The sequence below is a fragment of the Sus scrofa genome, chromosome 11, assembly GCF_054392235.1.
Source record: "Sus scrofa isolate SSC_HxYL_T2T_F1_AM1 chromosome 11, Sscrofa_HxYL_maternal_Yorkshire_Landrace_v2.0, whole genome shotgun sequence".
Classification (NCBI taxonomy): Eukaryota; Metazoa; Chordata; class Mammalia; order Artiodactyla; family Suidae; genus Sus; species Sus scrofa.
Genome location: NC_139393.1, coordinates 81,900,005 through 81,915,347, shown reverse-complemented (window position 1 = coordinate 81,915,347; position 15,343 = coordinate 81,900,005). Strand labels below are relative to the sequence as shown.

The following is a 15,343-nucleotide window of genomic DNA, read 5'->3' as shown; positions in this document are numbered from 1 at the left end:
TATTATCTTGACCGTTGGGGATGTTTTTAACCGCAATCATTGAAAAGATCGCTTTCACAACCAAAATATTACAGAATTAACTTTGTGGAGACGCGCGAGGCAGTTCTGACGTATTTGGAGAACAACCCAAGGGAACAGTGGGAAGCTCTACAGCCGAACAAGAAAGAGATTGATAAAGAGGACGTGCGGAAGGAGCACAGAATCCGAAATTCTGGAATTCCTGTCGTGGCTCAGTGGTTAATGAATCCGACTAGGAACCATGAGGTTGCAGGTTCGATCCCTGGCCTCACTCAGTGGGTTAAGGATTTAGTGTTGCCAGGAGCTGTGGTGTAGGTTGCAGACGTGGCTCAGATTCCGTGTTGCTGTGGCTGTGGTGTAGGCTGGCGGCTACAGCTCCAATTAGACCCCTTAGCCTGGGAATCTCCATATGCCACAGGAGCGGCCCTAGAAAACACAAAAAGATTAAAAAAAAAAAAAAAAAGAATACGAAATTCCACCATCCGTAAAGCACTCACCAGGGGGCAGACATCCAGAGGACAGAGCCTGTGATTTGTCTTTTCCTAGATGATGGGGCTTCTGCTCTCAGCCTCGTGTACACATCTCAGGGTGCGTGTGAGCGGCCCTAACAGGAAAAGGAGAAGGGGAAAGAGGATCCGTCCTTTGCGAGCAGATCCAAGCCTCTTGTGAACCCGCAGAATTCTCTCAGAAGTTAGTAGCAGGCAGTAATGAACATGTCTTATCAAGGGATACACAGTGAATTTCATCACCTGATAGGAACCAGTTGATACAGACAAGAATGCTTTAGTGGGGGAGTTCCCACTGTGGCTCATGGCTGGTATCCATGAGGACGCAGGTTCGATCCCTGGCCTTGTTCAGTGGGTTACGGATCCTGGTTTGCCATGAGCTGTGGTGTAGGTCACAGATGCCGCTTGGATCCTGTGTTGCTGTGGCTGTGGTGTAGGCCAGCAGCTGTAGTTCCAATTCAGCCCCTAGCCTGGGAACCTCCCTATGCTGTGGGTGCAGCCCTAAAAAGACAAAAAAAAAAAAAAAAAATTGTATTTAATAGAACAAACAAATGAAGGAAATGGCTTTGTAAAAGACATTGCTTCTTCCACTAAATTCCTTTTAAACCATCCATTTTAAAACACTCTAAAATATCATATAAATAGGTAGGTTATAAAGTGTAAATAAGGAATCCATCCTGCAACAGATGATAGATTAATTTATGCTTTCGAGCCGTCATCATGTACTTCTCGTCTTAATGATTCCCCCAGAGGCATCTGGCTATTGATGTAGTTAGGTCAGTGGTTTGCAACTGAAATGATTTTGCTGATGATTGAGCACAAAACTTTATTTGAAAGTCAGCACAACCCCCAAAGCTATGGAAGGTGCATGGATCGGGTCGTTGTCACCACCTCGAGAGTGTCCCATTGGACCTGGCCGTGTAAAGGGTTGGTGTTATTTAGAGTGTCACCGTCCTTTGGTTTGAGAACGGGTAGGAGTGGCTAGAATGACCTGTTTCAGTTCTGTGACTTTCTGAAAGTCAATGCTGGTGGTGATAATTTTAGGTAAATAAAACCTTCATTGGTCCTAAGAACTTGGACATTAATTCTTTCCGAAGAATTATTCACCCGGTGCAGCCAAAATGTGTGATTTAGCATTTTCTCCTACCCGGCTTCCATCTTCCTCCCTTGACGGCTTACTATTCAATTTCATACTTAAACCCTCTGTAATTCAAAAGAGTGTAATGAATGTCTTAAAACCTAACCACAATAAATAAAAATGTATTTGGACGATTCTAATATAAATTGTATCTATAAGAAAAGAAAACGCGTTAAAGATCTAGAAATACAGTTTCTAAGTGAAATGAAAAGCGACACTTTGGAGAATAGAACCTTAAAAATCACTTTTTTTTCAATATTCCATCATGCACTTGGTTATTAGTATATTTCACTTTCATGTTTTGCCTCAGCAGAAAATAAATATTTAATAAATGTGATTGACGTTGGGTCTGACTACGATATCATGCCAATAAATTTTGAAGAACCAGCTAACAGCAGAGTACTGAGAAGTGCAATGTCACTTCATCATCGCAGAACTAAAAATACAGTTTCAATTTTTCATGACGTTTAACCATCCTTTTCTGAACTCAATGAATCTAAAATATGTGGTTTGACAAAAGTAATTAAAGTGTGGACATTTTGAGTTATTTTGATATTTGAAATGAGAGCTTGTCTGCCTTACCATTCCTCATCCATCAAGCTTCTTTTTTTTTTAACTTGAAGTGACCTTAAAGTGACTAAGACACAGTCACCTTGCAGACTGGTTCTAAAACTTGATAGCAGTCCCATTTGTTTCGGTGAGATTTCCTTGACGGGTAAAATAAAGCCTCAGACTCATGCATCTTCACTGGGAACTGGGGGCATTGGGGGGATCTGGGCACAAAGGCACTACTTTGATGGATCATACAGACATGACCAAGAAGTCGCCTCATTGCTGGTTCCAGAAACATCTTGGGAAAAGAAGCAAAAGACATGTCATTCTCGAAACAACACACATGATCTTACTCATGAGAAACTTGAAAAAATATGCACGATCTTACCTGTTATAAACCTAATTAGAAGTGGTGTGTCAGGGACCTCATCAAATATCCTCATAACACGTCCATGTTATGCTTATGAGACCCTGTCTTCTTTCGAGTTGCCAGTCTGAAAACAATTCATAGCAGTAACACTACGCAAGTTATTTTGATTACCAAATTATTGACGTGATGTCAGAGGTGTGCAAAGTCAATGCTGGGTGTCCAAAGGGGAAGGACATACTTATAACCGCACAGACGGATCTTAGTTGTCACATAAGAGATGGCTGGTATATTCAAGAGCTGGACCGACCTTCCTCTACAACAGCGCTGCTCCAACTGTGGTGCCCAGATCAGCAGCATCAGCTTTACCTGGGATCTTGCTAGAAATGCAAATTCTTGAGCTCACCCCAGACCCACTGAGTCAGAATCTTGGGGTGGGACCCAGAAATCTGCATTTGAATAAACCCTGCAGGTGATTCTGATGCCTGCTAGAGTTTGAGAACGTCAGTCCTCTAGCAGTGGGTCTCAAAGTATGACTGCAGGACCCTGGAGGGAACCCCGAAATCTTTTAGATCTGCCAGATCAACCACTTTTATAATAATACTAAGGTGTTATGTGCATTTTATGCTGTGTTAACATTTGCCCTCTTGGGGTAAAAGCAAGGATCGATGACCCTACTGATTCTTTAGTGCCAACTAAAGCAGTGACACCAAATTGTACTTGGAGTCAATATATTTTTTACTGGCACAAGCATGCAGTTCAAAAGGTTAATTTCACTTAAATATGATTACTCAGCAAAAAAATAATTTTATTTAAACTCGACCCTTGAATAGTATTTTTTTTTATTTTTCTGTGTGATGGATGGGACGTATCCACGGAGCACCTCTGTTGCAAATCAAAGTTGGGTGGTTACCTAAAGGAAAAGTACCACCAGCACTGGGTTGTGAGCTGGAATAGTAGTTTTTTTTTTTTTTCATGGAACAATATTTTTGCTTGAAAGAGCAACGGACAGACATGGTTATTCAGACGTGTGTGTCCGGCAGACATTTTCTCCAAGATGGATAAAGTGAGGTCCTCGGCACAAGAGAAACAATTGACAGTATTTGTTGCCAAACGCTGAGTTGAGAGCAAAAATGAGAACTTTGAGCACCTGGCGTTTGCCCTTGGAGCGGAATGGTTTTCCAATACTCAGGGTTTTCTGATTAGACCAGTGATGATGGTAACAATAGGATTTTAAAAGTATCAATGGGAATATGTCTTAGCTGTGTAATTTATCAAAGCATGCACCAGTAAAAATCCAACCGAACTGTAAGCTAGTCCCAAGGCTTTAAAGTAGCAGAACGGGCAGGGTTCACCCTACGATCTCAGGTTCTGTGGTTCACCTGAACTTTCTGAAACAATCATTTGTCGAGTTTTGTTGACAAGTCAAACAAGAACATCCAGAATTATCTGAAAAGACTGTTCTAGTACTCTTCTCTCCTTAAACGTCATATTTGTGTGAGGCCAGATTTTTTTCCCCTCCTCTTAAACCAAAAGAGGGGATCACAGTAGGTCAAACACAAAAGTGGATATGAGAATCCCAGCTTTCTATTGTTTTTTTTTTAGGACCACACCCATGGCACATAGAAGGTCCCAGGCTGGGGTCAAATCAGAGCTGCAGCTGCCGGCCTACACCAGAGCCACAGCAGCTCAGGATCCGAGCTGAATCTTCGACATACACCACTGAGGAAAAGTACCACTCGTGGTAACGCCAGATCCTTAACCTACTGAGCAAGGCCAGGCATCGAACATGCGTCCTCATGGATACTAGTCAGATTTGTTTCTGCTGAGCTCTTTAACCCCTCCCAGCTTTCTAGTAAACCTGACATGAAAGAGATTTGCAGTGTATAAAACAATGTCATGCTTCTCACTTTCTTGTGTGTTGGGAAATAAAGTTGCTTTTCATGTGTGTATGTTGTCTGTCTGTCTCTCTCTCTCTGTATATTGAGAGTGTTCATTCTCTACACCCATTATCACACCTGCTCAATAATGGCAGGAGTTTATTCTCTTTGATTTACTGCTCCATCTCCAGCACCTCGAACAAGCTACAACATGCAGTAGGGCTCAGCAAATACTTGGCGGTTGCAGAAATGACTGCGGAAGTGAAAGGAAAGGCAGAGAAAGAATGAAAGGAGAGAAAGAGCCAAGGTGGCCTCGTAGAAACTTGTCACTTTTTCCAGGCCAGTATTTTATAAAAAATTATTGATGGAAAATCATTTTATAAGAATTAGGGAGTGTGATCTACCTTCAACTTACTGCCAACTTTTGAATTATGCAGCATTTCTTTCTGTTACTGACTTTCAGAACACAACATCCCACTAAATTTGGAGGTTTTATACCAAAATAAGATTATATGACTCTCTATATACATATTCTTTAGAATGAATATTATATAAGTTCAAGGTGTTACCTTTATAATTATTTTCTTTCCCTTATGTTGCTTTGAATAATTTTATTCAAACCAGTGACAGCTTGCAATGTCTTCGCACAAAGTGATAAGCCATCTTTTGAAATCTAAAAGACATGTTTTCTGGAAAATACACATTTCTGAAAAAATCCATCATATGAATATTATATTTCTTTCTTTGGAAGATGCCATTTGAAAGCTGACAGAGACCTTTACAAGGGCTTGATTTGCTATTTTCTATAGAAAAAACCTTCTGAGGATTTGCTAGCTGCTCTCAGAATGAAGAGTAATTGTATAATGCTTCATGTTTACAACAGAGAATTGCTGTTTTGTCATTTAGACATGCAACACTGCTGTTCTACACAATGCAATGCAGGGGAAAAGATTCAATAATCATTTCTTAACTAGTATTAATTTGACTGACAATAAACCGTAGGGTGCAACAAGAAAAAAAGGATAAAACATCCCCAGAACTGATGTTTTCAATTCCACATTCTCGAAATGAATAAAATACATAAATACTTAGAATGAACCTGATGCAGAAAATTCCAAATGCCAAGCAAACATTCTTTCGTTAATCGTTATAACCAGGTGGCAGGCAGACAATATCATTTCACTGTGCAAGACGCGAAAGGAAAAGAGAGACCTTCAGATAAGGAGCTAAGAATAGACTCGTAATGATAGTCACCTGGTGGCTGCCTGTCAACTTCTATTTTGAAAACCCTTTACACGCATCCTTGTATTAGTTCTGCCTCTTAACATCATCATGACCAATATTTACTTTCACAAACTTCTAAAGGAGTCATCGCCCCATTGCCTCCCAAAGGTTTGGCTCCCGGAGCTCCCACCGTGGCGCAGCAGAATCCGACTAGAAGCTATGAGGCTGTGGCTTCGATCCCTGGCCTCACTCAGTGGGTTAAGGATCCGGCCTTGCTGTGAGCTGTGGTGTAGGTCACAGACGTGGCTCGGATCCTGCGTTACTGTGGCTGTGGTGTAGGCCAGCGGCTACAGCTCTGATTGGACCCCTAGCCTAGGAACCTCCATGTGCCGCGGGAGCGGCCCTAAAAAGCCAAAAAAAAAAAAAAAAAAAAAAAGAGTTTGGCTCCCAAAAGTTCAAAAAGACATTGGACTCAGACTAGGAGACAGACGTTAACTTGGTCTTCGCTATACATCATTCTGTGAAATCTTAAAAATTCTGCATTCATAGTTTATCTTATTTCGAAGTAAGTGGAGTGTCCATTCATCATTTTCCCCATCGCCGTTAATGTTTGGTAGAAGGTAAGGCCGTGAGTGGCCTGATGTGTCCCCTGGGACATCAGGACTTAATGCTGTATGTTGTCCACGCGTGAATGGTGGAGCCAGAGGTGACAACATTTACGTGGGAAGCCAAGTCTCTGCAGCAGCTTCCAGCACTGACCAGGGCATCCACACTTGTGTACAACCCGGTAGAAGCATCAACCGTATTTTTGAGGATAACCATGAGGAACCCATTTCCCCAGGGATAGAAATCAGCAAAGAGATTGGGCAAAAAAAAGACTCACTTGAAGGGCTGCCCCAGTCTCCACGTCAAGGTCAAAAGTCAAGGAGGATTTAGTTACAATACCCAGAAAGGCACCTACCTCCCAGGAGAAGGCTTCTGTAATCATGTGAGAAAGTAAGAGCAGAAAGAAACAAATTTGTTTAAATTAGATGCTGATACAAGCCCCACAGAGGCTCTCGCGATTTGCCATTTAAAACAGAAAGACAAAAAAAAAAAAAAAAATTAAAAAAACAAAAACAAAAACAGAAAGAAGGAAGAGGGCGGGCTGTGCCGACTTCCTTCAAGACTCAGCAAGCTGGACTGAGGCAGAAATCGCCCATAAGGCCTTCTGGTCTCCGATGTCAGGGAACACACGTGTGGGTCCTGACTCTCAGCCTTGTCTGACCCTCACTGCACGTGGAAAGCAGCCCGGCGTCTGCTGGTGCGCAGGTGCTGAGCAGGTCTCAGCCTCCGTGGACTCACTGGTAACACAGACAAGGCCTGTAAGAACCGGGCTTGTTCCAGCCCAATCCTGGTGCCAACAGGAGCATGGAGACTCCTCACGGGGCCACTCAGAACTCCCACTTGGTGAAGAAAACCTTCCCGAATGTTCCACACGCCAGGAGAGGGGCCCTGCGGCTGCGTCTTCATGTATCAGGTTAGCTGGCAGCTCATTTCCAGTCCTGGTAAGTACTTAACGCATATGAATGAGAATGGAGGCATTTCCTATTAAAAATCGGCTTCCTTTAATTAGAATTTTTTATACTCGAGTCCCTTGGTTTATGAACCCTGGTGATAGATGGAGCTTCTTTTAGATAATTGCTTGGGATGAGTGAATACCCCAATATTTATTTTGCAGGGATGTCAGTGAATTATGAATGGATGTAAAGTGTTGCACTGGGCAAGCACTGTAATTAATAAAGCCAGTTTCCCATGGTTTTGTAAGAGCCAGAGCGATGCTGGGGCCCTGTGGTCCTGTAACTGATACACATAACAGATTTTAGAGGCCGTCGTGAACAAAGCACAGGCAAGGGGGAGAGAGCTGGCTGGACTCTGGAACAACCCCTTTTTATCTGAGTGTCTCTTCTCCCCTCCCCTTGATAAAGAGACCACAGCAACACCTTTACATAAAACAGCCTTTCCACCCCAGGCTCTGAGAGCTTAATCTCTAGCGTTTGCTGACAATGGCTTAACAGATGACCCCTCCTGGGAATTTCCTTGGGAGGTAAATATTCCTAAACCACAAACATGTCCAGTCTAGGGCTAGTCTGTCCACGTTGCATACCAACTGATAAAATACCCAAACATCTCCATTCATTTTGGTAAATAGCAGCTGCTCCAATGTCTTACCCAGAGATTGTGGGATCTCATCCCTCCGTAGTAACTAAAGAGTTAATGTCCACCCAGAGGCTTTAGGTCCGGCCCCAGATATCAGCCTGGCCTCCGTCTTTATCAGAAATTTCTTATGCTTTCCTCGTTGTTAAATATTTGGCTTTTGGGTGCCTCGCTCCATCCTCAAAGCTTACGTGCTTGAATTTTGCCCACAACAGCTCGGAGCAGAATGCTATTTGGGGACTGCCGCAATGCCAGGGCACCTTTTTATTCACCCTGTAGGCAGCCCTCTACCTGGACAGTCTCGAGTGGGGAAGGGGAAGGCAAGGAGCCATCGTAATCTTGAAATATGTTAAGTTTTGGTGCCGTAGGAATGTGATGCTAACTCCCCTCCAGGTTCAGTGTTTTCCTGGTTAATAAGTCACACGAGGAGTTCCCTTCGTGGCTCAGTGGTAGTGAATCTGACTAGTATCCATGAGGACTAGTTCGATCCCTGGCCTCGCTCGGTGGGTTAAGGATCTGGCATTGCCTTAAGCTGTGGTGTAGGTTGCAGATGCAGCTTGGATTCTGCATTGCTGTGGCTGTGGCGTAGGCCAACAGCAGTAGCTCCAATTGGACCCCCGAGCCTGAGAACTTCCATACTCAACAGGTGCGGCCCTAAAAAAAAGGAAAAGTCACAGGAGCACAACCACTCTCCTAGGTACTGCGATAAGTGTATACTTTATGTTACTTAATCCTCATATGAGTGAATATATTGTAATGCCCATTTTACAGATGAGTACAATAGTTTTTCCTCTCTTCAATGGAATGTGGGCTGTCACCCCTATTCTAAGAAGGTTCCAAGATTCCTGCCCCCTTTTGTACATACCCTGTATAATCTGACTCCTTGGTGCTTGACCAAGACCCATAAATATGATGAAATCTCACTCTCATTATTAGGTTACATTATATGGTAAAAGGGAAGAGATTTGCAGATGCTGTTAGGCCCCTAATCTGTTCATTTTAAATTACTCAAAAGGTGGAGATTATTCGGAATACATCTAATGGTGTCAGGTAAGCACTTTAAAAGATATCTAGAGGAGTTCCCTGGTGGCTCAGTGGGTTAAGGATCTGGCATTGCCACTGCTGTGTCTGTGGTCACAGACTTCTGCATGCTGCAGGCACGGCCAAAAAAAAAAAAAAAAAAAAAAGAAAGAGAGAGAGGATCTAGAGAACAGAGTACGAAGTCAGAGAGACTCAGGGCCACAGCAGACTCTCCCTATGGGCCTCAAGGAGGGAAGCGGCCATGGTGTAGAGGGTCCACAGCAGAGAGGGTCACGCAGCCTCTCAGAACTGAGGAGCACAACCCCAAGAGCCGAATTCTGCCAACAGAGGACTCAGGTGAGAACCAGGAGCCGCAGATGAGATCACAGGCCCGGCCACCACCTCGACTCGCACCCTGATGAGGACTTGAGGTGGGGACCTTGTCCACATGTCAGACCCACGGAAACCGCGAGAGTGAGTGTGTGCTGTGTCAAGTGCTAAGTGTGGTAATTTGACCTGCAGCGGTAGGGGGCGCTCCTGGGCCCCAGAGATTGTCTACAGGAAGATGATATAGAGACACTGCGAGACAGTGGGTGAGACGCACACAAGTCGTCTTCAACTTGACTACGAGAAGAAAACCCATAGCATTCCAGCATTCCATACATACTCAGCATTTGTTAGTTTGGAGTTCCCTTGTGGTGCAGCGGGTTAAGAATCTGGCATTGTTACTGCAGCAGCTTGGGTCACTGCTGTGGTATGGGTTTGATCCCTGGCCTAGGAACTTCCATATGCTGCAGGCATATATGTATATAAGTTAATAGGTTAATGGATACCCACACTTCACCTAAACATTAATCAATAGACATTCAGGCTTAAATTTAATCTAGCAAATATATGATAACTATTACACGTCAATCAGTAAACTAAATGATATTAAAATTTCCATAGCAAAACAAACAAACAAACAAACAAAAAACCAAAAACAAAGGGAATAGCTGTGAGCCCCATGGATCGTTAAAGATTACCTGACTATTTATTATAATTAAGTTAGTAAAAATTTAGTCAACTATATCAGGAAGGGTGGAGTGATTGGTAAGCCAATGAGCCCACACTGGGTTAAACTGATAATTGTTGGGCAACCTGAAAGTAGGTCAAAGGTAACTGAGTTTTTCTATTTGGATTCAATATTGTTGTGTAGCATCTATGTAGGATGATTCAAATAATGCTTTCCTTTGAAGGAAACAAATGATGGACACAAATGACATCACCGAATACGGGTACCAGAACCATCAGAAGTTTTCTGCATTACATTGAATCTGGCTTGAAGCCTTTGAGATATGAGATCTGCCCAATATCCGTCATCATGAGGGACCCACAGGTAGAGATCAGGGCAGGTGAGCTCACGAACTTAGAGAAAAGACATCTAGCTGCCAAGGCAGCGTTGTAAATCCAGCTACTCATTGCTCAAGCACAAGCCTTCCTTCAAGACCGGCAACTCCTCTCTCCTCACAGCCCGCAAAGAGGCAGGATTGTTCTGCTGCAGCTCCAGTATGTCTGCTTTTGAGACCCTCTCCACCAGAATCCTCGGGGTACCCTGGCATGTCCTCATCTAGACAACTGGATAATGCGCAAACATCATGTTCTGCCAAGAGTTTAGAAGTAGACGGGGGTTAGAGATGTCTCTCCACCTTGCTACCAAGTCAGGTCCCTTTGGGGACAGGAAGTGAAGAGCTATTAGTGTTTACAACTGGACAACAGGCATAAACCAAAACTGTGCAGGCAGAGAAGGTCCTACGTCACTGCCTTCATGAGGGAAATTGATCTCAGCAAAACCTGGCTACACTTGCAGACACTTGACGGCAAACAAAACAGACAGAACTTGTTAGGTGAGTAGTAATCCAGGCTCTTTCTTTTTGGTGATCTGAAAAATCTAGAACTAAAGATTCCGTGGGCAAACACCGCAGGGTTGTAATGGCCTCAGATAGCCAAGCAGAGTTGGGTTGGAGCAGGAGGCTTCACATGACCAAACGTTGGAGTCTAGACACAGTGAACCTCTGACCAGGGATGGAACAGGGGTTTACTCTCTGGAACATCACTCCTAAGAGTACAGGGTGGAGGTTCTTCTGGATTCTTAGAACCCATCCATGCAAGATCAGGAATCACTTAGAAATAGAGTCAACCCTTGGGTTAGGGTTAGGGTTAGGGTTAGGGTTTTTGGCTGCCCCTTGCATCCCAGTACTCCAGAAACTCCACTGAGCCTGTTGCACCACAGCAGGAACTCCCATCCCTTGGGTCTTGAATACCAGTATTATGGATTGAATTGTGTCCCCCAGAAAGATGGGTTGGAGTCCTAACTCTCAGTAGCTCAGAATGTGACCTTATTTGTAGATGAGCTTTTACAGAGGCAATCAAGTCAAAATGAAGACTTTAGGCTGGACCTTAACCCAACATGACAGGTATCCTTATAAAACAGGGACATTTGGAAATAGAGACAGACATGCACACACTGTGGGAAGAGGAAGGCAGAGATTGGGGTGACGCTTCTATAAGCCAAGAAATACCCATGGATTGCCAGCACTGCCCCAGAAGCCAGGAGAGATCAAGGAAGGTTTCTACCCAGATTCTTAAGGGTCCATGGCTCTGCTGACACCTTGATTTCATACTTTTAGCCTCCAGAATTGTGAGGCAGTAAATTTCTGAAGCAATAAATTTTAAGGCACCAGGTTTGTGGCCCTTTATTACAGCAACCCTGAGAAACTAATACAGCCACATTCACCAACAAACCAGTAGTCACAATTAAAGTGAGCACATTTGGAAAATGGAGGGCGTACACATGGAGTGGCTCCAAGTTCCAAGTACCTCTGAGCACACACAAAGTGACCCACCACTGCGAGAGGGAAGGGCTTGACTGTGCAAAGGAGAAACTGATGGAGCGAGTAAGGAGAAATGAAAATGAGTGACAGGAGACAATTGCCTGACTAAGATGTGTCCCTTGTCGACACTTTTCAGGAAACAAACATGGTTCGAGGATTTTCCCGTCATGGGACAGGCTGGGTGATCATGGCATAGGCTCTCCTAGAATATGCAAACTCTGCGGATGTGTTCTTATCAGAGCAAAGCCAAAATTATACCACGTTCTTTCACTCAGACTTACACTAGTCACGCAGGTCATTGGGACCTCTTCCCATCCCTTGATGTCACTGATATCCTGGAACCATGGATGTTATGGTGATTGGTTTCCACCTTTATTACCGTCATCCTCAGCCTGTGACTTTTCCTCCCACACCCAGGGATGTGGGATCCCCCTGGGGAAATGCCCTCACTTTCCAGCCCTGATACATGAATAACCAATTTCAGAGTGAATCCTTATCTCTTTCTCTATGGTCAGGGAAGAAAGTATCACTTCTCCTCTCTTAGTTGTTAGCTCTCTGTATGCATTTCACCAATAAGTATCTATTGATTTTCTGCTTTAAGCCAGACACTGTTCCAGGCACGATAAATGAAAAATACCTCTGTACTCAGGGAACTTCCAGCTCTTTGAATGGACAGAAAAAATTGAAATTAAAGTCCTGTGATGGCTTTAAATAGAAGATACAAGGGAAGTATTTTATCCATACACCATAAACATAATTTTTAAGCAAGTGACCTAGATCCCTTTTCCTCCTATATCCTCTAAGCTTCTCTGTAATTATCTCCACTCTCCCCTTTATTCATTTCATTTCTTGACTTCACTTCATTATTCTCTCATTAAAAATTGGATGCAAACTCATTATTTTAGAATATATAAACAAGAAAATATCCCAACTTTGTAACATAACCCGTGTGTTTTACATTTCAGTATTTATTAGCCTGCCTCTGGGGAGAGAAAACATTTTAAATTGAATCATATAATACACACAGTTCTAAACTCTTTTTCTTTTGCCTAAGACCGTATCTTATATGTCATTAGATGACCTTCCTGCACACATCGTACGTGCGTGTGCCATTACTAAAGTTATTGTTACACAGTCAGGTGGTCTTCAGATTTTTGCTGATGAAAACAACTCTGATGAATATCTGTTCTTGAATGCAAATTTTTTGCACATCTCTGATTGTTTCCTTCAGATTTTCTGGATCCATATGCATATATAGTTATAATTATGCTAACTGATGTGGCTTAATATTCATGCAAAGATTTTTTTTTAGCCATTTATTCTAGCCCTTTAAAGAGTGACCTCCTTTAATTGAAATGTATAATGACCCATTCCAGTTTCTTACGTGGAAGGAGGGAAACAGAAGGAGCACGGATCATAAAGAGACCTTTCTGAATGGCCCTTAAAATTAAGTCAGAACTTGGCAGTGTTCTTGGGTTTTCATTATACTTCTCCACCAGGGCAGAGATGTGAGTACTCTCTGCATGTTCTTTTCCAGATGCGCCCCCTTTTTCCTTTCCTGCTGTTGGTTACTTTCTCTGTTTTCATTGTGTCTGTATATTTATTCATGGCCCCTTATGGTTTTCACCTCTTCAAAACTTGTGCTTATCATGGCACATTTTGGACCTGGCTCCCCCTCCACTGCCCAGAATAGCCTGCTGCTGTTTATAGTGGGTTTTGTTCCTCTTTCTGAAAGATAGTATCCATTCTCAGGCTCCCATTACCATTAACATGAGTAACAAGTCATTGCCCTTCTGCTTTCTAGAGCTCCATGTACAACTACCTACTATGTGTAGTCTCTCTCTCTCTTTTTTGTTTTGTTTTGTTTTGTTTTGTTTTGTTTTGTTTTTTTCGGACACACCTGCAGCATATGGAGGAGGTTCTCAGGCTAAGGCTGAATCAGAGCTGTAGCCACTGGCTTACACCACAACCACAGCAATGCCAGTTATGAGCCGCATCTGTGACCTACACCCCAGGTCATGGCAACGCCGGATCCTTAACCCATTGAGTGAGGCCAGGGATCGAACCTGCGTCCTCATGGATCCCAGTCAGATTTGTTTCTGCTGAACCACAATGGGAACTCTTGCAGTGTGTAGTCTTTAATGCCTCCCTTAAATCATGGTCTACCTACTATATCCTGCATCTCCATTGATACCCTCATTGTCAACCAGCCTTCCAAACTAGAAACGCGTGAACACCCAAATTGTATCCATTCTCTGTGGATTCTTCATGTGGGCCACTCTGTTCCCCTCACTCTAACACCGTGTGGATTTGGTATTTCCCCTCTCAACTATTAGAACATATTCCATCAAGATTTACTGACAGTGACCCTGATTTCCAAACCTGCGTCACTCAGTCCCTTTCCCACCTTGCTGTCAAAATCAGCTTTCAACAAACAATTGAACGGATAACTCCCGTGCTTACGATGCTTTGTCGGCTTCCAGGATGTGAGATGCAGACTCCGTTCAACAGGACCTTCACCTCAGCCGACGGCGCCTTCTTTGGGCATCTCTTTCCACTCCTTTTGACATACCCTCCCCTGACGCCACCACCCTCCTGGGAACTGTCAGCTTTTTCACACCTCACACGTGCCCTGGGCATGACCAGGGTCCACCCACGCCCTTCTTACTTGTGTCTTTGCCAGGAAAACTCCTAGGAAAGGCTCCATTCAAACTGTGCTCCCCTGATGGAGGCTTCCCAAGTCTGAGGGCGGAAACGTGGTTACAGCCGGTGTTTCTTTACGGTGGTACAGGTTTATGGCTTTGTGATGACCAGGCTATATGGTCACATTTCTCACTCTTACCTTTCCCACTGGACGTTAAACTCCTGGAGACCGTTTTCCCTTGGCTTTCCCATCTCCAACGGTCAGCATGGCGCCTCCCACAGAGCAAAGCTTCATAAGCATTTGACAAATGGCCGAGACACTAATAAAGACATAATACACAAAATACATAGCATATACAAGTTATACATAATAAAATATTATATGTATAATGATAAGCAATTTTTGAGGTGCATGTGTTGAACCAGACCTCGTTATTTACACCTAAACATGTGATATCTGGGTTGCACAATTATATGCCTCTTGTGTTCGGGAATAACCACTAACAAGGGGCACTTCTCTACTTCCTCAAAATAGACAGCAGGGCGAGGGTCTGCGGCCCTCAGGGAAGGACATGGGTTCAAACATACTTGAAAAAACATCCTAAGTAATTGACTTCGAGATTAAGCAAGACTAGGAGCCACTTATGCTTCAAAGTGAGGAAAAGCCCAAACAAGATTATATAATTTGTAATATTTTAAAGCTTCCTTTGCACTCATCAATGATGGTTTAACCACACAGTTCATGGATGTATAATCTCATTGAAAGTCTAAATTTGAGGCCCTATTTTGAGATGGCGCCTGAACCACGTGGACAGGTGGATTAGGCCTTACTTCAGGGAAGGTGGTCATTTATTCACGTGTATATGGGTATTGCTGAGGTTTACCAAGGACATGCACTGTGCCCTGTTAGGCGATGGGCCCGACAG

General features: G+C 43.4%; 1 protein-coding gene across 16 annotated transcripts in view; it reads left to right on the top strand.

Moving 5' to 3' along the window:
• Positions 1-6,874: 6,874 nt before the first annotated feature.
• The window catches only part of LOC110255855 (uncharacterized), a 66,143-nt gene continuing 57,674 nt past the window's right edge, over positions 6,875-15,343 (top strand). For 12 of the 16 annotated variants that reach the window (XR_014819898.1, XR_014819900.1, XR_014819899.1 and 9 more), the window contains exons 1-2: positions 6,875-7,232; positions 10,140-10,787. Coding sequence is in view for 1 of the 16 variants with exons in the window: in XM_084982277.1 (XP_084838403.1) it covers positions 7,154-7,232 (79 nt within the window). In the remaining 15 variants the exon portion in view is untranslated. The remainder of the gene's footprint in view (positions 7,233-10,139; positions 10,788-15,343) is intronic. The other 4 variants (XR_014819906.1, XR_014819893.1, XR_014819907.1 and 1 more) reach the window with 1 other exon arrangement.